The sequence below is a fragment of the Montipora foliosa genome, chromosome 13 (assembly GCF_036669935.1).
Source record: "Montipora foliosa isolate CH-2021 chromosome 13, ASM3666993v2, whole genome shotgun sequence".
NCBI classification, from domain to species: Eukaryota; Metazoa; Cnidaria; class Anthozoa; order Scleractinia; family Acroporidae; genus Montipora; species Montipora foliosa.
Window position 1 is genome coordinate 38698478 of NC_090881.1, and position 25566 is coordinate 38724043.

At 39.2% G+C, this 25566-nt stretch overlaps 1 protein-coding gene across 2 annotated transcripts in view; it reads left to right on the top strand.

The window, feature by feature from the left end:
- LOC137983187 (hemicentin-1-like) overlaps nucleotides 1-17458 on the top strand; it is a 93471-nt gene extending 76013 nt beyond the window's left edge. For both annotated transcript variants that reach the window (XM_068830368.1, XM_068830367.1), the window contains 5 exons: nucleotides 2435-2462; nucleotides 5829-6090; nucleotides 8787-9046; nucleotides 13666-13939; nucleotides 15622-17458. In XM_068830368.1, the coding sequence (XP_068686469.1) occupies nucleotides 2435-2462; nucleotides 5829-6090; nucleotides 8787-9046; nucleotides 13666-13939; nucleotides 15622-15975 (1178 nt within the window). In that variant the 3' untranslated portion in view covers nucleotides 15976-17458. The remainder of the gene's footprint in view (nucleotides 1-2434; nucleotides 2463-5828; nucleotides 6091-8786; nucleotides 9047-13665; nucleotides 13940-15621) is intronic.
- Nucleotides 17459-25566: the final 8108 nt, after the last annotated feature.

Below are 25566 nucleotides of genomic sequence, written 5' to 3' on the forward strand. Positions count from 1 at the left end.
AAGTGAAGGAGCAAAAGCAACAAAGTGTTCTCTTGTCACCGATGTTATTACACCTGATTTTTTTCCTCTTTAATTATTACCATCATAAAGCATCTGTACGAATCAATGAAGTAAATCCTAGGGCTTCCATAGACGAGTCAAGTTGTTATCCAAGGTTGTCGGTGACAAAACATCGCGTACATGTATTTGAATCAAGTTATCGACCGCGAATGGCGAAAAATCAAGCTGTCGACAACAAACTACTTTTCTTTTTCAAAAGAAAAACTACTTTAGTTATCGATGACAACGCGGCCATTTTGCTTTGGACAACTCTATTTCCCGTCTTTGAGCAAGTTATTGATTACCGAGGTGTATTTATTTTGTGGCGACGCAAAAGATTTCTTAAATCAGCGGTTCTTCATTCCTTGTCGCTATTTTGCCAGGCTCCCGCAAAACGCAACGTACCGGTTATCCTCGACATTATTTTAAACGTTTCCTTCGTGGAAACGCTTTTCCTGATACTTACAGTTGTTGATTCAACTAAGTTGCTGAGTGGGAAGAATCTTCAATAACAACTTCCCTCGTATGTGGAGGCTCTTAAGCATAACTTTTTGAAAGTTCCAAAACTCATTTCGCACATCACTGTATGCTCCTGTATGCTCCGATAGGTGTTTGGAATACAGTTTTGGCCTACAACTGCAACATCGCGCATGATTGTTTCCCTTGATACCAGAACCCCTTCCATTTATGTCCATTGCTTGTATCGCAGTTGACGAAAAGTTGGCCTTGTCCATTCTCTCGAAGGCTTCGTTCAGTGTAGATGATAGTTAATAAACGTATATATTTGAAGTGTGGGTTATAGGTGAAAGGGATAAGTGATCATGGCACGTATCTGGACTGATTTATTTCATTCATCAAGTTCTTTCACAGAAACACATGAGCTCAACAAATTGACCTGCTCCCTACCAACTGAATGGCTTCATAGCTTAGTTTGTAGAGCATTGCACCAGCATCGCAGAGGTCATGGATTCAAATCCTATTGAAGCTACCTGAAATTTTTTCAGGTGTCTATAAGAGACAAATGCTTAAATTGTCCAGATTAGTGCGAGGATCACATCTCCCTTTCATGATATTTAGTATAAATACACAGGTGATTATACAAAATCGCGCGCTCTCATTGGCTCGCTATCTCGGATTATCAGCCGATAATCACCTCGACGGACAAAATGGCTGCCAGTAGTCGTTTTGCCACTGTAAGTGAACATGATTTCGCGTTGAAATGTTTTTTTTTTTTTTCTTTTTTGAAATAATCACCTGTGTATTTATACTAAAACAATTATTCGCCTCAGGCTCAGTGATTATCGGTGAATATTCACCGAGACGAAGTCGAGGTGAATATTCACCGATAATCACTTCGCCTTCGGCGAGTAATTGTTAATTAATGTTGGTCAATTTTAAAATTAAGCTAGTCACGGATATTTCTCAAATAATTGGGGATCAATGAAGACAACATAGTGATTGCTGTCGAAAGTACTTAAAATAATTTGTATAGCTTGGGGCATGGGTTATCCTATCTTTTTAACCTACACCTTCATCTAGAATGCCTCTTTATAAGTTGTCTAATAGTAAACTTTGCGACAGTTTGCCTCTCAAAATATGAGGATTGGATGATCTTGAAAAAGTTGCGAGGTTATTAAGAGTAAGCACATTGAATAAGGAAATTGCGATTATTTTATTTGAATTATGAAACGTTTTATTGGGAAATGCCTTTTTGGTATGAAAGTAAGAGGGGTGGATGGCGTACGAGATTAATTGCGATTGTTTCCCCTCGATTTTTTGACGTGTATTTATGTAGTGTATACATATTATATAATCAACGAAATATCGCGTTTGTAATTGGTCAATGACGAATGCATAAATAGGTTATGCAGTGCAAAAGAGTTTATAAGAGACAGGAAATACGGAAGTTGTTATGGAAGCAAAGCGCTGGAATGATTTTGTTGAGTATATAATAAATAAAAAAATCGTATGAACTTGCTCGTGCATTCCGTGATGTTTTGAAACTTCCAAAACATCGCTCGTGCCTATAAATCACGAAGTGCACTCGCGTTCATATGATTTCCTGTACTTATTGAATGAAATGCATTTCATTTGTTATTACTATTATTATTATTATTATTATTATTATTATTATTATTATTATTACTACTATTATTGTTGTTGTTGTTTATTACATTTAAGCGAGTTTGTATTACTTCTAGTGTATGTGGCACATAAGAAAATAAAGTGTTGTATTGTTGTCAATTTTTGTATTGTAAATCATTCATTGACTTTTTTCGCCATTCTTGTGCACTTCTTCATGCTTACCAAAACGAGCACTATCCCGGATGACCATAATTTACTAATTTATTTTCTTTCTTTCTCTTTAATGATACCCTGCTTTGATAACATGAAGTTCACAACTCTGAATGCGAGGAGAGCCTGTGAGTAATGGTTTTAATGTTTTATTTCTGTGCTAATATTTGTTGTTTTTGTTGTTGGTTCCAACTCAGTGCAAGGAAGTTAGAGGATGAACACCACACCCATTGCCAGTAATTGATAAAAAAAGGAAATTTCACCAAGTGCTTAGAGTGGTTTTCAATTGAGTGTCGAAAGTAATTAGATAATTACTTTGGTTTTGCATTACTTCACTCAGTGATTGGTTCAAAGTTCTCGCGCCATTTTTTCAACCAATCAGAAGTGAAACCACAACCAATCGTAGCTCGCGCGTGCACATTTTCCCGCGCTTTGTGTCGGCTACGTGTAATTACTTCGAGTGTTGATTGGTTTACTGGATTGTGTCCGTCCTTTTTGATTGGCCAAAGTAATTTCTTTGGTTTTGGTTTTACGACACTCATTTGAAAACCGCTCTAAGTCAAGTATTACTGATTAACCCTTACTCCAAAATACATAATTGAGCACTCCATCCCATAGGGTCTTTTCAAGTGCAATGAACGAAACGACAGAACAGTGCAACAATAACAGCTGTTAAGAATCCCAACTGGCCGGAAGAAAACCATTGGCTATTAAAAGTGTAGCCGATAAGTTGAACAAGGGGCTATCTAGATCAAATTCAACGAGTGATCACAGAACGGGTCTTAGCCACTGGAGCCCTAACCACTGGGGCACACATTTTGCAATATGCCTTGGTTGTTTCAACAGGGATATGACAGAAAGGCGAAATTAGCGACTCTGAGTCTTCTAAGGCTCTTTTTGCAACTGATTTCTTGGACGCTTTATTCAGGCTCTACGTGATTGCCATTAGGCAACGAAAACTTCACTTCACTTCGTGCTATTTTTACTGTTTTTCCATTAGTCCATTTTGTTCACTGTTTTATGCTCACGTTTCTCTTAAAAAACTTCAATTTGTTTTATTTCCCGTGGATGTTCTGCATACTACGACGACACAACATACTAAAATGCGTGCCGCATGTACAGCACGTGCAGCACGTATGTTGCCCTTAAACCAATAACATGATTGGTTTCTGGCGTTGTTTTGGCCCTAGCCGACGTTGTTTTAAAAGAGTTCAATCAGTGATTCATGGTTTCATTTCTGTTTTTGACTGTTAGTTCTTTACTGGAATTGAGATCATCTTAAAGAAATAGTAATTGCCGAGGCTATGAATGCGTTTGAATAACTTTAACTACTTGCAGAATAAGACATCACGTCTCGAGTATCACATTCGACTCACGTATAGAAAATGTAAAAATAAAAGAGCAATGTTTAAGAATCTTGAGATATATTCCGCTCTTCGAGCCTGATGAGGCTCGTAGAGCGAAATATATTTCAAAATTCTTAAACATTGTTATTTTATTTTTACATTTTCTATACGTGCGTCGGATGTGATACTCGAGACGTGAAGTTTTTACTCTGCAAGTACTTCAAGAATTGAGATCAGCTGTCTCGAAATAAGATCCCATTGTGACCAATTCGTTTTTAGCGGAAACTTCTTTTAATAAACTGAGTGTTAATCGAAAGACGTCGGGTTTGCCAAAGGGGGAAAATGCCCCTTTTTGTAACCATTTACAATTCGAAGTAGTAAGTTCTTAGTAAAATATTTAGTTATAAAAACGAGTGATGAAAAGAAGAACGACGTTCCGACCAATTTCACTGAAGTTCACGGATAAAATTTTTTTATCCATGAATTTGAACTTGACTGTATAACGGTCGAAACGTCGTTCTTCATTTGTATCGCTTGTTTTTATAACTAAACATTTACAATTCGGTTAAGTAAGGGGGTGTTTACATGTAAAATCTCATACCGGTACGAGTTTCATTCTGGTACGAGTTGTCAATTTCATACCGCGTTTACATGGACGACACAAATATTAGGGAGCTTTAGCAACGACAACGGCGACGGCAACGACAACGTCACAAATTTGCATATTTAGTGGGCAAAAACAATAGCTTTGCACGCCCTGCACGTGCGTTTTTCATTTTTGTCCATTTCTTTGCCGTCGTCAGCAAAGCAACAACGTGAAATTACCAAGTATGAAGTGTTATGGAGAACGTCAGCACCTGGAGATAAATTTTCATTTTTCTCCCCAAAATTAAGCACCGCTCGTAACGGTTTCATTCCTGAGGGACTGAAACATCTTTGTCATATTAAAAGGCTTAGAATAGTCGCGAAGTGATCGCAATAACGTGAATTTATGTTTTTACATGACGTTCTCGTTGCCGTTCCCGTCGTCATTGCTAAAGCTCCCTATTGACACAGGGATGACGCATCGATTACCGGACGCCATCTTGACGAATATTTAGAAATACAACGCATGCGTCAATAGTCCCAATCCACCACGACTTGACGACTCGTACCGGAATGGGAGTCAATGTAGCGTTTATGTGATACCGGTATAACTTTTCATACCGTTATGAGAATTTCGATCCGGTACAACTACCGGGATGAACTCATACCGGTATGAGTTGTACTGGTATGAGATTTTTCACCGGTATCATGTAAACAAATACAGAGCGATAAGTAAGAACCGGGATGAACTCGTACCAGAATGAAACTCGTACCGGTATCATGTAAACACCCCCTACGATTGCTATCTCGCTGTCAACGCAGTTGTTTTAAACGAAAGATAGAAGTGATCCTCCTACTTATCTGGGCAATCCAAGCAATTCATATGTAGACACCTGAAAAATTCCTTTTCGTTTGAACGGGATTCGAACCCGTTGATCTCTGTGATGCCGGTGCTGCAGCTATGCTGCACCAATGCTGCACCAATGCTGCACCAACCGAGCTATGAACTAATGAAGCCACGCAGCTGGGAGCATCGGTATCGCACGTCAAGTTTGACACGATTCTTATGTAAACCTGTTAGTCTTTTGGTAAAAGAAGAGAGCAAGGAAAGAAGAACGCTCAAGGAAAGTTATTATTTAGTTTGTCAATTGAAGGTCAACAAAAGGTTCACAGATGAGGTTTTGAAAATCAGGCTCTAAACATTCAGTAAGATGTTGTATATGCATGACCCCATGCTTGGCTAGTTTTCGTTGTCACTTTCATTAAACTTCCCTTTCTTGTAAAACTTTGTTTTCTTGATAGGAAAATGCATTGGTGTCTGATGGCCAATTATGACTTTTCTGGTTTAGTTCACCAGCCAAGCTTTTCAATTTACCTTACTCCAGCTCAGCCTTGTTTTTCATGTGTTCATGGTACGAATTAATTATTTCCCTTTTTGTTTGACGCCGAAGTTCGGCGCGTAAATTCTTGGCTGTGGCTCACCCAGGCACTTTAAACCTCAGCGCATAAAGAGTGCTCAAGTATTGGTTTTTTTTGGAACTTTGAAACTCGTTATATTTCCAGACATGGGGATAGCCCCCACGCTAAAGTCAACAGGGCATATGCAGAATCGGGACCGCCGTCTGCAAGTGGCACCCAGGGTGCTGCTCGACAGCAGTCGCAGGATCTAGGGGCCATTCCTACTTATGCAGTTGTGGATAAATCCAAGAAGAAAAAGAAGAAGGAAGAAAAGCCTCCTATTTACGCCTCCGTGGACAAATCTAAGAAACGGAAGAAGAAGACGGATGATAAGAATCTTTATGATAACGTTGAAGAACCAAAAAAGGTATGCTCTTTGGTACTCCTTTAACTCAGATATCGCCCAACTAGGGAAGTCTTTGTTTACCTTTTTTTTTTTAGCTCATCGGCACAAAGCTATCGTTTTCTAATCAGCCAGCCAAGAATTAACCCTTTCACCCCTGAAGGGCTCCCCATTGACGAGTAAAATCGTCTGGCGTTAGACAGAGTAAAATCTATAAGTGTCACTCTTAGGGGGGGAAAGGGTTAACGGGGACATAGTCTCGGAGTGAATCTAGCTGTTGTTAACCCTTTCACCCCTGAGGGGCTCCCCATTGACGAGTAAAATCGTCTGGCGTTAGACAGAGTAAAATCTATAAGTGTCACTCTTAGGAGGGAAAGGGTTAAGTTCTGAGTACTGAAAGTGTGTTGCATAATGAGCTATCTCTAAGACTTGAACGCAATATACCGCTGGATCTCTGAGCGATGATGCCTTGAAAATTCGAAATTTTACAAAAAAATGTGTGGGAGCATTAGCACTTTTCCCACCTAAGAGATTATCAGTTTTTGATGGCTAACAACTACAGCTGGTTATCAAAGCCAAAAGTTTAACAAGTTCTTTTCTCTTTCAAGTCAAGTTTTGTGTTACTGACATGAAGTGTTAGCAATGTTAAACAAAGGCGTCAGCAGAGATTTCTCTTATTGACGATCTCTTATTTCATTATGCTTAGTTTGGTTTTTATTCTAGGTTTTCTTTTCAGCCTTAACGTTTTTTATTTTTGCTTTTGATTTTTCCTTTTTTTAATCTCCATAACTGTTACATAGAGGATATTACATGGCCGCTTGGAGATACGAAATTTCGCTTCGAGTGTTGAAAAATGAAATATCTTCAACGCGAGACGAGAAATTTCGTATCTCCAAGCGGCCATGTAATATAAACTCCAATGAAATACTAAAGCATTTCATAGCAAGAGTGATCTTTTCACGTGTGAAGAAGTCATGTTTTCGCGTGAAAGCTCACTTGGTATTTCATAATAATGTGTATAATAAAAAGCAATATTGTGAAAAGTACACGAGTCTGAGAAAAACAATTACATTTGGTTATTTAGTATTGGGAAAAGTATAATTTGAACAGGTCTTTCTTAAAGTGTTTTTTGTTTGGTTTAGTTCGAGTAGAAAGGGGAATGTCATTCCAGAAATATCTACCAATTACAGTGAGACAGAATTTTCGGATATTTTATAGCTGGGTGATTTGTTTTTGTTTCTTGTTCTTTTTTTTTTTTTTTTTTTTTTTTGAGTATAGTACGGTAGTCCGCTTTTTTAATCCAACAGTAGTTTTCCAAGCTTTGGAGCGGTAATTGTTCAGGGAAAGAGTGTTGCCAGCAAATTTGAACCACCGGCGTATAACCAAATCGTTATCTCCTGTTTGGGTGATGATATTCATATTTTCGAATATGACAAGACTTTTTCCCCTTTTGAGCCATGTGTCAACTTTCGTTCACAAACTGACAAGTGATGGTAATCTAAACTGTAGTCCTAAAATTAGGATGACCTTCTATTTTACTGAATTTGTTGAACTCTCTAGTCTTCTTGGATAAGGACGATATCCCGTAGACCCCGTCTCACAACCGTTCAATAGGGACCTTAAGATTCTAGGACGAGAACGAGTACGAGTTTTGACTGCCCGTTTTTAGCGAAAATACGTAACCCGTATGCTTAATCTTACTCTTTGTTAGCAGTAGAGGTTGCTCAGTTATTCTTATTGCTGGTAACTGAGCCTTTATGCTGATCGAAAAATGCCACAGCTGCTACAGTGTTGTTGACCTGTTTTGAAAGGACAACATTTTTGCAAAACCTCGTACTACAGTGACGACGGTATCACCTTTACTTTTTCCCGCCAAAATGACGCTGGTTTCAGCGCGCTCACAGTTCTATGAGAAAACCTCGTACTCGTAGTCGTTCTCGTTTTAGAATCTAAAGCTCTCTATTGGTTATAACCCTGTGGGAGTAAAACAGCCTACACACTATTTGCAAACGTAGCGCATGGAGTTCCTGTTGTTGTGGTCTGTCCTTTGTGGTATAGAGCGGTTTTCAATTGAGTGTCGAAAGTAATTAGCGAATTGCTTTGGTTTTGCATTTACTTTACTCAATGATTGGTTTAAAGTTCTCGCGCCATTTTTTCAACCCATCAGAAGTGAAACCAAAACCAATTGTGGCTAGAGCGTGCACATTTTCCCGCGCTTTGTGTCGACTACTTGTAATTACTTCGAGTTTTGATTGGGTTACCGGATTGTCTTCGTCCTTTTTTGATTGGCCAAAGTAATTACTTTGGTTTTGGTTTTACGACACTCGATTGAAACTCGTTCTATCATGGTTGGAGATAACAACTACACCAAGCAAAATGATAATGGCGACGACAACGACAACAACGTGACGATCTTTTGAGTTATGCATACGTGTACTCCTCTTAGGCTTTCACCTTTAATTCTTCTTAACGCTACCACCATTTTAGTTGTTTTTGTCAATTTTTGCACCAGCTCTTGTACGATAAAATTGCACTAATACTCTGTGGCATTGATGTAAGGCTTGTTTGTTTCCTTCGTGTACATGCTGTCAACTTGGGGTCAGCAAACATTTTTGGTCAAAGGGCTAAATTTCAACTTCGTGCATTACTGCATGAAAATGTAATGTCCTAGTCACCTGCCTATGGTGTCTGTGGTGTTAAAAGGTGTTTGCTCTTTACAGGAAAAGAAGCCAGGGGAAGTCTTGTATGCAGAGTTAGGTGACTTTCAGAATCCAGCAATGCCACAAGTGTCCACTTCACCAGAAACTCTGCCTCCTCTGAAAAGAGCACCATCTTACGAAAAGACGCAATATGCTGACATCACAGCGTTTCTCAAGGGAGACGCCACATTGCCTCAAAAGGAAGGCAATGAAGGCTCTGAAATGCAACAACAAAGTGTAAACCAAAGTCAGCATGACGTGGACAACAAGGAAACGCCAATGTAGGTTTACGTGTACTGTTCTATCAGTGTTCATCAGCTAATGTACAAGCTGATATAGTTATGTTTTGCGTAGTCGTTAGATAGAAAAAATGAAAGCACAGTTAAAGGGTACATAGTTTTTGAGTGGCCCTAGATGCTGTTAACCCACTCTCAAGAAGGAATGGGTTAAATTAGTGATGTAACATTAATTTTTTATAAGGCCACTTAGATAGCATATTTTCATCGTTTATTTTTTTAGATAGAGGAAGCACAATTGTAAATCACTCGATGCTTATATTTAAAATAGCTGACACGTCTCAATTGCACAAAGTATTTAGACATGACTGTATCAAAGTAAGGTAATACTGCAGAAATGGTTACAGCCCGTGGCTTAGAGACCTGGCCTAAGAGCGGAAACAAGTCTGTGTTGACTGTGCTTTGTCACAAGCTTTGCTGGTTTTTAAGTGTAAACTGTATTTGAAATCTAATCTTCAGTGGCCCCATAATTGGTCTGGGAACTTGGGCAATCATTTCTCTGGTGTCTGTTTGGTTTCTCTAATATGAGGATGGCGGAAGGTGGGTCAATGAAGAGCCCAGAGGAAGTATCTCGGGAAGAGGTGACTTCCGCTAAACGCGTGATGCATCATGTCACGCACGTCCACCATACGAACTTACAGACGTGCACTTTTAATGTTTGCCTAATTTGGTCCAGACGGATTGCGCCATATGAGGTTTGCAATGTATTAACATTGGGCAATCGTAGAAGTGTAATTTTCTGGACATAAATCTTTGTTGGTGAACTTATTTTAGAACAAATTCGCGTTTTTCGTTCGGAGAGTGCGTAGAAACTGAAAACGTCCTATGGTCACATAAAAGAATGGGCCATACAGAAGTTATACTGAATCAGCAGAACTGAAACTTTGAAGTGAAGCTTGTTTCGTAGCAATCTTGCTTTCACTCCAAGGCTTGGTGGGTAGAGCTATGTCTCGTTTTCGGGGAACTGCTTGTAGATAAATGCAGTTATGTTGTATAGGTCAAGAATAAGAAGCATAATAACGTTATTTAAGAAGCACAGCACAGTAGCATGCATGCTTATGAGAGGTACAACGTAATATTTAAATTTCGGGAAAGTGGAAAAAGGAACGAAAGAAATAAGTGGCTCCTTAATTAGAATTTACCTAAATTAGCTTTACATTTCCAAGCTGTAGTTTACAAGGTTGCACAATATCGATGAACTTAAGATGGACACATGATAAGCTTAAACTAAAAGCCTTTTTTATTGAGGTATTTAAACCATCTATCGTGAGATATTTAAAAAAGACAATTCGTTTTCTTTTGTCAAAACGAAGCTTTTGTAGCCTTAAAAATTAATTTGCTTTGCACGCCTTGACAGTTTCTGTCTTAAACCACAAGACTTTGCTTTACAAATATTAGATTTCTTTAATTGAAGTCCTTTTTGCCCAAACCATCATGGCAGCTAGAGGAAGTCTTCTCTTGGTGGTTTTCCTTTTTTTAATTGAGAGCTTTTTTTCCATTTTTGTTTTCTTTTTGTTATACTTTATGAAGTTCGTCCGAGTGCTAAGTGTAACACATATTTTGATTTCTTTGTTAATGAAAACCAGGGCCAATCACCAGCAATTTTCACTTTCACTCAACTGGCTTTAAAAACAAGCCTTAACTGATCCTGTAAGTTACCTGTTTGTGGCTAGTAACTCCACAGAATTTGGTGACTTGCACTTTGCATTCTCTTATGCATTTTTAGCGTCATCTGGACTCTTGTAGAATTTAGCTGTTTGACTAAAATACAGTAGTGTTTGTTGATACGCCTGATGAGTTCTTAACGATGTTAAGGGTATCATTACTCTACTATTTCGTTTTTCCTTATGCGATATTCACATCATTGATATAGAATAACATTTGCGATTTGGTAGAAAACAATTTTAATCTTTCTGGAGAATATTCCAAGGGATAGTTGAGAAACATTTGAAAAGTTTTGTTCATTATCATAGAGTTCGATGTTCAAAACATCAACAAATTTTATTAATAGTAGAAAGCGATATGAGAACATTTTAGAAGGTTTTGAAGAGGATCACGAGGACGTTTAACTCCGTTTGATCTGGGAGGAGTATTTTTAATCTCAGTGTGTTTTGACCCACAATGGCACCTTAAGATCTATGGTGACAATGCCCAGAAGAGTTCCTCTTAACGATAGAGTTTATTAACCAAAAAATGGCCAGTGTCTGCATTCTCAGTTACATTTCTCAGTTAATTTGGTTCCACGTTCTCTGCAATCCTGCACCTTAAAATAAATAAGTTCCAGGGGGTATGAAAAATAGGAATTTGGAATGGGGGCAATTTCAGCTCTGTGCTTGCTCTTTTCTTCTTGTTCTTCTTTCCACAGCATTACGGAATAGCTCGGCTGTTCTGAGGAAGTTAAAAAAGAGCTTTGTAGAATCGTTAAATAAAAACATTCAGCTTTAATGACGTTGTCGCTCATCCTCTCAATCAATTCCTCTTGATGTCTGTGAAACGTTTTAAAATGTTCTCAGGTTTTATTGTAGAGAAATGGTGTACATGAATATTATTTATAGCTTTTCTTATTTACTATGACATGTACTCAAATATGCATGCTTAAAATAATGGTGAGAGTAGGGTAAGGCAAGATGAAATTGTCTTGCAGCAGTGGGAAATCAGTTTCACTACTAGTGGTTTGGTCTGTTCAGGTTGTTTGCAAACATCCTTTTGGAAGTCAACAGGACTCGAGGCACCGAAAATAAACAATTGTCTTCTGACTGATGCACGCGCCTTAGAACGCATGCCCAGTCAGTAACCCGTTTATGAACAAGAGTGGCTCTCTTCCTCAACGGTGACCGAGGAAATAAAGACAAGTCCTCGAGATTTAAGAGCCTGTAGGACAATGTTTGTATTTGTAGTGAAACTAATATTTATCGCTGTTTTAATCTTGTCTGCTAATATTTACTTTAATCTTTTTTAACGAACTCAAGGTTAACAAAGTTAACGCAACCATGTAATGTTGATTTTCATATTTTAACCCAGTATCTTAATTACGTAACCCTGCTGATAACAAGCTGATTTGAAGATTAAGGCTTAACAGGGTGAACTATGTGGCAGTAACCTTCGAAATTGAGCTTCAAATGAAACGTTCGAGTCATCAAGAATAAAAGACCAGGGCCCTTTTCTCAAAGGTTCCGAAACGTTTCTCGCGTATTTTGGGTGACATAAATCCCTCTGTATCTTCAGAAGCGGAAGGTTGCAAGGCATGAAAAGTTTTGTTTTTTCTTGTATTGAAAAGAGATTAAAAGACCAGCTTTCCAGAATATAAGGGGATTGTAGGCTGCTTTTCGGGCCTGAAAACCTTTTGGGTCTTTTAAGAAACGGGCCCCAGGGCCCATTTGTAAAAGTCAGGAAAACTTCTTGCGTCATAAAGCTACCTTTGATACCTAATCTGCTTATTCTGAAACGCTGATTATCGTGAACGTGTAGAAATTGGAAATAGCATAGGTTCAAGATACAGAGAGATTTCGTCTGCCCTAAAAATGATTCGGCAAAAACGTTTAGGAACCCCGATGGAATATGTACCAGAAAGATGAAGGGTGTTGGAGAAGGCCCGAATTTTAAGAAACGTTTTGCATCAGTAAAAGACCTTGCCTAGAAAATTGAGACCGTGAAACATATGTGTGTGTGTGCAATGCTAAACCGTGCCCTTTTCCCATAGTGCACTCGGTTGAAAAGCTGGAAAAAAGTTCTAGTTTCTCCATTCAAGGTCTGCCACATTTTTTATTGTCTTTAATGCTATTTGGTAACTGCTGCTTTTGATTAGTCTAACATTGTAACCAATCTTATTTAGAGCTTAATAAACGCTGATTAATCATACTTCACTGTGTCCTTTTCCTTCATGTGTGAATTTAGCCTAACAATCTTGGGGAGTATTGGACGTTGTTTACTAAGGTTTTAGAGAATTCGTTTGTTTACATAGCGATGTTTTCTCCTTTTAAAATTTCATATGATTACATATAAATCATATCTCGGAAATGGCTTATCGGTAAGTATTTCAACAGCCAATTCACTACTTGCACAATCCCATAATACACCTCTATTACCCCACAAAACGTTTGCATAACCATTGTTTGCAATTTCTCCTGTGACACAAATGTCCCAAGAGAAGTCGAAAACAATGCCTATGCAGATTTTTGGGGGGTAAAAGAGGTGTATTATGGGATTTGTGCAATTAGTGAATTCAACTCTGGTTCAATGTCTCTGGTGAAAACATTGACTCATCCCTCGGCCATGGTTTCCATGGCATAAGCAAAAGCCTTGTAACTAATGATGTCTTTTTTATATACAGTCTGGCTTTTATTCACTTGCCGCCAAGCTTTTCAAATTAACCTCATGCCCACTGCCTTGTTTTCTTTTTTTTTTTTTGTTTTGTTTTTATTTCTATTTTTTTTTTTTTTGTTTAAACTGTCTTCTGGTGAAAAGTATTGAACAATTTCAATTGAAGGGGTTGCGTCATAGTTCGACATCTCGACTGGGCGTGGCTTGTGCTCCCAGATCAAACCGGTTCTTCAAGGCATAAAATGTATGAACAGCTGTACTGTATGAAAGCCATTTTATTTCAGACAAGAGGATAGCCCCTGCTCTCGAGTTAATGGAGCCTATGCAAAATCGGGACCACCTTCCGCCAATAGCACTGATGTTTCTTCTGCTGCACAAAAGCAGCCGGCGCAAGAAGCAGGAGCCATTCCCACGTACGCAGTTGTGGACAAGTCGAAGAAGAAAAAGAAAGAGCCGGAAGAAATGCCTCTTGTAAATACTGACAAGGGAAAATCCAAGAAAAAGAAAAAGAAGACGTACGACAAGAATCTTTATGACAGGGTCGAAGAACCAAAGAAGGTATGCCGGCCGGTACTCATTGATCTAACAATGAACCAGATTTAAGTGGCCAGTCTTGTAGCGCTTGGGCCCTTATTTGGGACATTGTACACAGAAATCAAGTCAATTTAACTCAAATCAAACTTGGTTTTTAAGGAGACGGGAAAACCAGAGTACCCTAAAGAGAAAACCCTTTTGAGAAGAATAGAGAACCAGACATCACACAGCTGTTCCCTTTTTAGAGCATTTTCACTCACGTGACCAGCAGCCATATTGGATTACTGAAACAAAAGACAGGATTTGCATAAAAATAGAGTTAATTCCCTGAGAATTAGTTTGGTACACCATCATGGCCGCCATTTCTTCGTTTTGCAACACCATCATGCCCGTCGTGACGTCATGTGGTAACGCTCTGTTGGACCAGGCTTAGCATAAGCCACTTTCAAAAATACCTAACCATAATACTCTTTGTTTGCCCTGCAAAATTCTGCATAAGCATTGTCTTTATTTTCTCCTGGGACCAATTTAAGTCCCAATAGAATATGCAAAATGTTGGAGGGCAAACAGAGAGTATTATGGTATTGTTGAAAGTGTCCTATAGCCTTATCCTCTTATTATGTCCCCCATCTAGGGCTTTTGTATTTGCTGTACCATTAGGTTTGGCCATTTTTTTTTAGTTCTGAGCCAATGTTTTCAGCCCCTGTATTGATAAAATGTACCACAGGGGCACGGGATAACCCTAGGGATTCAAAGGGATTTGAACCAAAGGCCAGCCCGTTACCAAATTGCTATCTTCTGGTAAGGAGACTATGTCATTAATTTCATTGAGTTTGGAGAGACGTTTTCACTTACTGACTCCAACCTCGTTCCAGGGTCTTTCATCTCCGCATCCTCTGCTGACGAACTAGCACCTGATAGTGGTGTTCTCAACAAATAGTTTCTTTAAAATGCTAGTAATTCTTAAAATACGGATGTGTTTCTTGAATGAAAACCGTGTCAATCTTGCCCATTTTCTGTTAGCCATGCACGTACATCTTTTTGGCTTTACCACGTTTCATTTTACTAAGGTTTTTGGATGCTGCAATGTTTTCTTTTCTCAAGATACTCTTAATGTTCTTACCACTTGACTTGATGATGAACTTTATTTAAGTGTCAAGTGTATTTAGCGCCGTGCTACTAATTGGGGACATTGTACAAAAATCATATCGAATCATAAGTTGATTTTTGAGGAAAGGTGTACCGGCGTACCCTGAGGAAAACCTCTCGGAGAAGAGTAGATAACCAACAAATGCAACCCACATATGACGCCAAGTCTACGAATCGAACACGCGCCACATTGGTGGCACAGCTTTACTTCCTTTAGCTAGCATATTTATTGGGCCTTGGACTGCCTCGATACCTTTCCTCAGGAGACTTTGGTGTTTCTTCCGTGGCAAAGACATGTAATTGCTTATTTTCAGCATTTCACTGTCAAGTACTATTTGCAAAGCATGATGAATCGAGTGGGGCCGTCCTCAGTTTGACTCGCAAATCTGGCGCTCTGTGAATGTCACGCCAACCTCGTTTCCAGGTTCTATCTTCTTCTTATTGTCTGGGAACGAGGTTGTTGTTACGAACCAACAACTTGTAGTAATCAACCCAACAAAGTTGTGCAGACTTGTTGGGCACGCTGCCTGGATGTTAAATGTGTTTGCATTTTGTAGGAAAAGAAGCCTGGGGAAATATTTTATGCAGATTTGGGCGAATTTCAGAAGCAAGAAATGCCTAAAGTGGCCACTTCGCCACCAACTCTTCCTCCTCTTAAAAGAGCCCCGTCTTACGAAAAAACAGATTATGCTGACATCACACAGTTTCTTAGGAAAGAAGCTACCCTGCCTAAAGTGGCCACTTCGCCACCAACTCTTCCTCCTATTAAAAGAGCCCCGTCTTACGAAAAAACAGGTTATGCTGAGAAAGAAGCTACCCTGCCTCCGGAAAAAACCCCGAACTCTGAAATGAAGCCACAAGCTGCCAACCAAACCCACGATGAAGTGGAAAATAAAGAAACGGCACTCTAGGTTAACCAGTACTGTAGGGTCTGTCGTTATATTCATGGCTACAAACTCGTGTAGTTCCTCGGAGTGTTTTTCGTTATTGCTAGGGGCGTTAATTGAAATGGCAATGTAAAATAATTTTTATGCAGTATATTTTTATATAGATTTTTTTTTATGCACGGCAAGCTCATTTGTATATTGTGTGTAGCTTCTGTAGGTTAAATACAAATTATAAATGTCGGTAAATGTTGTAATTCTTCAAAGAAGAATTCCTCGGTTGCACAATAACGTATTTAAACGCGGCAGTATCAAAGTTCATGAAAAGTGCAGAAATTGTTAAAAAGCCCTGAAGTTTCTCCCTTAAAGGCCTTAGAGAGCTGGCTTAGGATAGAAAATATGAAGCCACCGTGCGAGTGTCTATTTATGTTACGATTTGTCGCCCCGATCCGTCGGCCCGACAGTGTCGGGACGCGAATCTTACGTGTATTTTGACACCCGATCTTAAGGCCCGACGTCAGTCCCGACGTGAAAAATGTCTAGTAGCCCTCGTTCTTTTTTAAAGCGGTGTTTTACTCCGCATGCGTAGAGAATGCTACGGCGAAAATAAAATGGCTGACGAGCACAACGGTTTTTGGTCGCTTTATTCATCAACAGCAGCAGCAACAATGTCATTGCTGTTACTTGCTGCAGCATTATTAAGAATCAAAAAGAGAGGAAGAAGGAAAACACGATGTACTTGGGTGAAAAATTGGCATCGGACCGAAGCCGGGGCTTTTCACCAACTTATGTCATATCCAAGTTCTACGTTCAGTGATTTGGCTACATGCGTTCTCACAATCTCTCTTTGGTTCTTGCCATGATACTCTTTAATCCCCTTGTCATATAGACACGGATATTTAATCCATTCCGCTATCACCAGGGAGATTTCTTTCTCTTGGAAACTGCGCGACTTTGGCCTCTTCAGAGTCTTCATGTCCGCCATTTTGATTGCTTCTGTTTGGTACGCATGCTCTTTTCTCAAAATTTTGATTGACATGTCGGCTTCTTTGAAAGTGTCGGCCCGACTCGACAAAAATCTGTTGCACTGCAACAGATTTTCTGAATCGGGCCGATTTCGTTTTCACGAATCGGCCTTAAGATCGGGTGTCAAAATACACGTACGATTCGCGCCCCGACACTGTCGGGCCGACAGATCGGGCCGACAAATCGTAGCGTGTAAACCGGCCTTAAGTTATGAATTCTTAGAAAGTACTTGTGGTAATTAGAACGAGTGACATAAACTTTGTGTCAGAATATCGAGAAACCATTTTTGTGTAATTTTGAGAATCGGCGCTTCAGTAATGTAATAACCTCAGGTTAATTGTATCCCAATAATCGCATGAACAATTATATTAAGATTGTGGTGATGTATATGTATGGTATGGTTAATTTTTAATTTTTAAATACGAAAAATGCGTGCATAAATGCACCAAATGGATAATTTCAAGATTAAAGAAACTTTATCGGTTGTTGGCCTTCCTGATTTAACAGTACGTGCTTTGCCTTATTGTCAATTCTCTATTGTTTTCAAATGCTCTTGGGGACACTGCTTATTCCCAAGAGCATTTGAAAACAATGGTTTATGCAAAATTTGGGGGGCAAACAAAGTGTATTATGGGGAATTCGAAAATAGAGAATGCACAAATGCGACTTAAGGAGGGGGGGGGGGGTGGGTGAACCTTTTGTTGAAGTGGGAACTTCAACAAAAAATAACTTTAAATCACGGGAAATAACTATTGCAGTCAAGTCAGTCTAAAGTATTTTTTTTAGAAAGTGTTTTAATCGGAAATAAATAAGTTTTAGAATCGCTTATTTTAGGTTTTCAAATTTCGTGGGCGCCGCATCTTGAATACTTTTGACGTGTTACGGTTGCCCTATTGTTGTTACACAAAAGCCCTTTGTGTCAGAACAATAACGCAACCGTAACACGTCACACTTATTCAAGATGGCTGCGCCGCAAATTTCCCTTTCGTAAACGGTCGTTGCCATTTCTCAGAACGGTCGTTGCCATTTGAAACGGTCGATGCCATTTGTAACAGTCGACTACACACTTCACTTCAAAGAAAATTAAAAGAAAAAAACTAAGAAAAAATATTAACAAAAATTAAGACAAAAAAGGAAAAAAAAACATTTATAAAAGAAAAACTGGAGGAAAAAAAGAGTCCGAAAATTTCAAGACTCGAACTCGGGTTCTTAGCCCTCACCCGAAAAATAACTCTTACTCGAACCCTAACTCATATGACCAGCGAGACAAAACTCCCGGTAACCGCAACCTTTTGAGTTCTTAGACCTATTGAGTGTAATTCAGAGCTAAAAAATGGCATCGACCGTTCTGAGAAATGGCAACGACCGTTTACGAAAGGGAAATAAGCGGCTCCCCCGCGAAATTTGAAAGCGAAAATAAGCGATTTTAAAATTCACATTTCTTGGTATAAACGCGTGCAGAAGCCCATCAAGGGGAGCCTCTATCCCCCATACTTGGCCTTGGAGTCAACCCTTTCCCGAGTAGATCTATTATTAGAACGCCTCTCAGGGAAAGTTTCACACGCCCTCAGTTCGAAGAGACAATAAAAACAGAGAGATGACAGTCATTGTTTTATCCACACGGTTTACTCGACAGAAATAGGATACTTTTCGCGGGAAAAAGCCGTTCTTAAAATAAATCTACTCGGGAAAGGGTTGACTCAAGGAATTAGTGGAGATAGAGGCTCTCCTTGATGGGCTCCTGACGCGTATTTTAAAAACAAATTTCGAACAAATTTGTTTGTAAATATAATTTCCTTCACCCTGCCAGCAGAGCCTTTCTTAACTCGACGAGAAAGAAAGGACTCTGCAGAAATCGTGTTCAGTCTTTATTGAGTATGCGCAAGCAAGCTTGGAGACAGTTTCAAACCCAGACCAAGTCTCGATCGCACTCCTAGACGCCATATTTATTTTCTTGCTATTTTCGTACCGAAGGCTCGATTTTGACCTTCACCTTGTCAAAAATATGATGCGCGCGCTGCCTAAGCCGGTTTAACCGGAGTGACTAGCCCAGAAACTTGAGCTGCGGTGACTCAAAAGACTTGACACGATTTCTGCAGAGCCTCTTTGTCTCGCTCTATGCCGAGTGTTAAAGAGGCTCTGCTCGTAGGGTGAATTTCCTTCGATTTGAACTCATTCTGTATTGAGCGCAGTTTCCCTTTAACCACGAAAAGACAGTGCTTGCTAAGGACTGTATTAAGTCAAGAGCAAATTTCAGGCCATGCGAATTGCTTATGACGAGGGATCTTTGAAATAACGTTTTGAATGAATACCCGACATCACTTCGGTTACATAGCGCATGCGCAGTCCCCAACTGCGCGTTTCAATGTAAAAAAACGAAAAAGACTCCAAAGAAAAGGAACAAAGGAGTGATTTCTTTTCATCCAAACGGAACCATATTATCCATGTTCATAATCTGTAGAATGGGAATGGTGTTTGCACAAAAAACCGACAAAATTTATCAAACTGAGGCTTTATGGCGTCATAACTTCACTGAATTTTTTTTCTTAAATCCATGCTGCAGATTTTACATTAGAGTGTTTTTGCACTTTGCTATAGTTTTCAGCCAAAGGGGAAGCTCTCCGGCTATTTCTGTTTTGGTCGCGTGACTCACCAAATATAGTTGTGATTCCAAACAGAGGGTGGAGTGTTCAAAGTACACACTTGGCCAAAAAGGACAATCGTGGAGTAAAAGGGACGCGATAGATTACCTTTTGAATTCCCCCATGGCAATAGTTTTGTAGTAAAGGATCTTCCCCCCCCCCCCCCCCCCTTAAGGATTCGCTTTTCCGGTTTACCCACTTACCTTTTCTTCTCTTATAATCAGTGTTTTTCGCGAATTTTTCAATGATCAAGATCTTGTTCATATAAAAATTCTTTGACTTGGGCCATTTAAGTTTCAATAAGAATAAAACGCATGCAGCGGTTACAAACATTTGCTTGAACTGCAGTTCAAAAAAATACCTTGTACTTACTGTATTTTTTCCGGCACAGGTGAAGCATATATCCCTGAAGGTAGTCTTGCTCGAAGTCGTCCTTTCGAATCCCTTCAATTGTGAAATCAAAGCGAACTTGAAGTGAGATCGCGAGGCGGGAAAATAATTTAAAGGACTTTGAGAAAGTCTACCCCGAAAGGTTCTTGGGAAAGTGTGTTCTTGGTATGACGTGTTATTGAAGTGTCTGCAGTCCTGGGTATAAAAAGAATTGAGACTTTTCCTATCTTTTGAACTGTTTTACCATTAACTTGAGAAGACCAAGAAACCCCCCCCCCCCCCCCCCACCCCAATGTTGCTCGGGAACAGGCGCAAATAACCCAACCGTCTTTCAAAATTGTGTATGAGGGAGGGGGGCCCCCACATAGATATTGATATAAAAGTTATAAATGTCACACTATGACGATGTTGTCTAGGATTGTAGGTATTAGTACTACAGCATTGTGATTCATTGATTCATAAAACAAAACAAAAAAAACTAATGGGTCCCATTTACGTCGTTCTTTCCGGGTTGGCCAATCCAATTAAGTCAGTAAGAGAATTAAAGCCCCTTTCTCTCCTTTGGAGTCATCTTTTTGTCAAAACGAAATTCTTTCGGTTGGTCTAACTCAAGTACTTTGGCTGGTTACGCCGCCTCAAAAGAGAGCATTTCTTAGTGTTAAAAGCCATGTTCTATCTATTCCCTCAAGATTCAGGCATAAAGAACCCAGCAATTCTGTTAAACAGGCAGTCACCATGGAAGTGACGTCACGGATCTTTTAGAAGATGGGTGGTGCCAAGAGAAAATGAGGGGACAGAGAAGGAGGCTCCCGGTCCAGCCCTTGGGATATGTCATGTCCACGAAAGTTATTTTTAGACGAGCGGAAGTCTTCCGAGACGTCCGCATGCAGGCCAACCTCGGTCCGATGTTTGAAAGAAAATATATATTCATAAGCCTTCCACGTACGCCATCATTTTCTCTTTTCACTAAGAACCTGAGAGCGAAGCAAGACTGCATGCGGACGTCTCGGAAGACAGACTTCCCCTAGAACTAAGACTTCCGCTCGTCTAAAATAACTTTCGTGGACATAACATATCCCGGCCAACGCCTTGAGCCTCCCTCTCTGTCCCCTCATTTTCTCTTGGTGGTGCTTAATTAAATAGCGAAAGGTTGGCAAAGCAAGGATTGGCGAGTTCATTTCTTTTTATATACCTGTAGGCGGTATGCAACTAACCTCTTGGGACACAACTATAGCAAAATGTGAAAATGCTGGATGACAAACAAAAGAGCCTTATGAGAGCTCTGCTGTTTGTATCATCCAACATGGCACCCGTGACGAAAAATGCAAAGGAACCTTTCTGATTGTTCACACTTAAGTGGCACAGTACGTGAGAGGAGCCTAAGCATAATTTTGAACTTGTGTCAGTTACACATGAACGCTATCATTTTGTAACATTTCTAGCGCAGCATTTTATTATTTGTCATTTCTGCTTAATTCAAAGGCTGTTAAAACTTTACGTGAAGCCAGTCCCAATCGTATAATTACCTTACTTAGAATGCCGTTTGCTTTCCGTAGCAAACCCAATCAAAATGCCTGCTTTTCCAGTACATGGTGTCGTCACCTTTCATGCAAAGTGATGTGTTCCTATCAGTCGAACTTAAATTGCTTTGTTTCCAAATGCTCTGTTGTGAGAATAATTTCGAGACACCTTATATATACACGTTACAGCGAGCGCACGTGTGGAATCAATGTTAATTTAAAACAAAATTCTCAAGGATATCCAATCATATACATTTTGAGTGATATTAACATTCTTTGGCGGCATTTAAATTACTTTCGGTATTTCTTATTAATTCGTGGATATGATGCTGTAGTTCGGAAGGATTGTCTTGAGCAATTAGTAAAGCTTCGAGTGTTAAATTTTTGCAATTTTTGCGGGATTTTTCAACCCAGAAAGTCGTCACTTTTAACGAATTTTACGATAACAATTATTTTATCATAAAATAGTGCACTTGACACCGAAATTGATAACCGTGGCCAATCTCTACAGGCAGATAACAACGTTACAATGTGCAATTGCTGGTGGACGAACAAAAGAGGCTAATGAGAGACCTTTTGTTTTCGTCCAACAAAATGGCGGCGATGACGTCACATGAAGATTACCTTGCTCTGAACGGCAATGCACATCGGCGCTTTCATTCGATTGCAGCATTCGCGCTGTGGTCTTGCACCGAAAATGATCTTTCTTTTGGGAAGTCCAGTAAAATGGTGGATTCTTGGTCTGACTGCTTTATCAAACATCGCAGGATTTGCTGGTAAGTTTCACTTTCGTTTGTCTTGCTCGTACAGTAGGCATAAAGAACACATTTCAAGCGTTTTGTAGTCCAATACAGTTGGTGCAAGCGGTTTCTCAAGTCGTATGCCGTTGCAATCTAGCTCCCTTCAAAATGACAAATCGCGAAATTGATTTTTCCAGGTCAAAATATCCAAGTCAAAAACCTTCAGCAAGCGAAACGTCTTCTGAGTTGTGCAATGTTCTCACTCAAAAGATCTCCCGTCCAATCAGGCTGAACAAACGCTTTCAGAGCAGAGATTAGGTCCCCCTATCTTTTAGCAATGGTTTTTGTCTTTTAAGCCTAGTTTTCGCTAGCGATGCAAACATAAGAACAAGAAGCATACGCAAACTCAGTAGCTTGTTATCCATAGACCATTTTACGGATACGGCGGTCATTTTGAAATCCATTGTTTCAAATAGCTATTATGGGATTCCAAGGGGGCAATTAGTATGCAGTTGCCCCCTTAGAATCCCATAATAGCTATTTGAAACAATGGATTTCAAAATGGCCGCCGTATCCGTAAAATGGTCTGTTAGAGCCTTCTCTTAGAACAATAGACACTAATTATCAACAAGTAAATGCGCATGCGTGTGTTGCTCGTGCTTACGTTTGCGTCCCAAGTGAAAACCAGTCTTTAAGGAGGTTTGATTAACATGAAGTATTTATAGAAAATGATTGTCAGACTGACCAATCTTTATCACAATTTAGCTTGGCCTTCGCGAGTTGCTCGACATTTCCACGGCCACAACGGAAATACAGAAAAAAACAGTGTATAAGAACCTAGATTTTTCCAACTTAGCCTAAGTAGGTTGTTATAGAAATGGTGTTTTGTGGGATTTCAGGCTATGTAGGTTCTTAAATAGGTTCTCAATTTGATAGGAGCACTAGCGATCAGCACAAAGAATCACAACAGGGCATATGAGATATGGAATAGGAACTGCTGTATCGTGCTCAATATTAAATTATTATCTAGAATTCAGTTTAGATGATAACCATGCAGTAAATTTATCTTTCCAAAGTACTAGCATGCATTTTAGTTCAGTCTTTGAATCTCAATGACTGAAACTTAAACAATATTTTTCCTGTATTTTTATATGTGCCTTCATTTTTGTAAAAGAAGAACCTATTGAAAATTTTAGCCTAAATGGGCTCTTATGAAAAGGGGGTTTAAAATGAACATTTTAGCGAAGCAATTAAGTTTATAAATTTTAGGTTCTTATACTCGGGTTTTTTTGCTGCACTTTTAATTTCTTAAACCAAGACCGACTGTGGCTTATTCATGATCTTGTTTCCAGGACCCACTGAAATTGACCGGGCGCCATCGAACAAAACTGTCTTTGAATACGATGATGTAGTGCTACACTGCAATGCAACAGGAAACCCACTACCGAACATCACTTGGACAAAATATGGGACTACAGCAGTGTTAGACCGAGGAAATGCCTTCACCATTGTCAATATCTCGCGTCGTCAGTCTGGGAGATATCAATGCATAGCTTCCAATGGAGTGAACCAGACGTCAAGTGCTCCTTTTGTCATCGATGTTTTATGTAAGTTGATACTCTTCACGCTGTCCATGCAACGTGGATGTCTTCTTGAATTTTCTCATTATTGTTTCTATATGTGATAGAGAAGATATGAAATTCCATATGCTCTCTGACACATTCACCCAATTACGGGTATAATAACATGCACGTAAATTTCGGCCTTCTCATTGGGTGGGAACAAGTCAAATGATAATGATAATGATAATGATAATGATAATGAATTATTAGAAATAGAAAAATTGAAAACATATACTACTCTTGGAGACCGCACATTTCAAGTCGCCGCTCCAAAACTATGGAATAACCTACCATTTAATATTAGAAGTTCATTATTTTTACCATCTTTTAAGAAAGCACTTAAGACGCATCTTTTTAGAGAAGCATTTCCTTAAATATTTTAATTGCTTACACGACGTATACAATTCTTCTCTAGATATTAAGGCCAGTTTTTATGCTATTCATATAATTTTAATTGTTATGAGTAATGAGTTATTAGTTATCATTAGTTACTAGTTATATTATATAATTGCAATTAGGTTTTTTAATGGATTTAGTTCCGCGCAGGTGAAAATGTAAATTGATACTTGCGCGTTATAAGTAAATAAATTATTATTAAATTATTATTATTATTAATGATAATGATAATGATAATGATAATGATAATCTAATGTCCACAGGCGCTTTACAGCAATAGAAAGTCAAAATGAAAAAACAAAACAAAAACTATAACAAATGCTGGTAAGGCCACATCCAACCAAAGTACAAATCAATAATAACTATACTTGAACAAATAAGATTTACACATTTACAGAACCAAGTGGCTGTTCGTACGGAACCCGTACGCCGACCTATATTTGTTGTTCATACGGGAATCTTCTTAAAAGGATTATTACAGGTTAAATAACACTCGGAAAGTCTTACCTCGTCTTAATTTTTTCATACAGTTTAGCTATCAAACAACGGCATCGATGCCCGTTTAATTTCCCGAAATACCTCCTTCGTTCGATGTCACCGGCCATCTGACCTGCCTTGTGTTTTCTCGCATTTGAGTTTAAGCACCCATTTCAAATAGTGCTTATAAATAGCGGCTCTCATTTTAAAACGGTAAGTTTTCAATAACTGTGTTGCTATAAGACTTCCGTATGAATAGCTAATATAGGTCGGTGTGCGGGTCCCGTACGAATAGCCATTGCCTTGACAGAAGGCCTTATAACTATTTAACTGATGAGCAACAGACTTTTTAATTAATTTACGGGTAAACAGTCAATTCGAGACCGGTCGAAAAAGGACGCCAAGAACGAATAATTTAAAGGCCGGTTAAAGAGTTAGTAAACTTGTTTTGGCGCTTACGCATACATTCAGCTACGTAACTGCTGCGTTTGGGCGAGCCTGTTGTGTAGTGATCCGTGTACGAAGTGATGTCAAATGCATCAATTGGGGCGTGACGTACTTCGCACATGTTCGATGGAAAATCTAAAAAAAACGGTTACACGCAGTGGTGTCTCTCTCGGGAAGCGAAGGAGAAAGCAACTGCTCGCATGGTAAGTCAGAATCTGCCTTCAATATAAAGGGATCAACAGCTCTTCCTTGTGAACGTCAGCAACAGTTCCTGTCACAGTCCAACGAAAAATTGATCATATTAGTAATCACGAGCAGGAGGTCAGGAAGACACACTTTGAGCACACACGCAGGAACT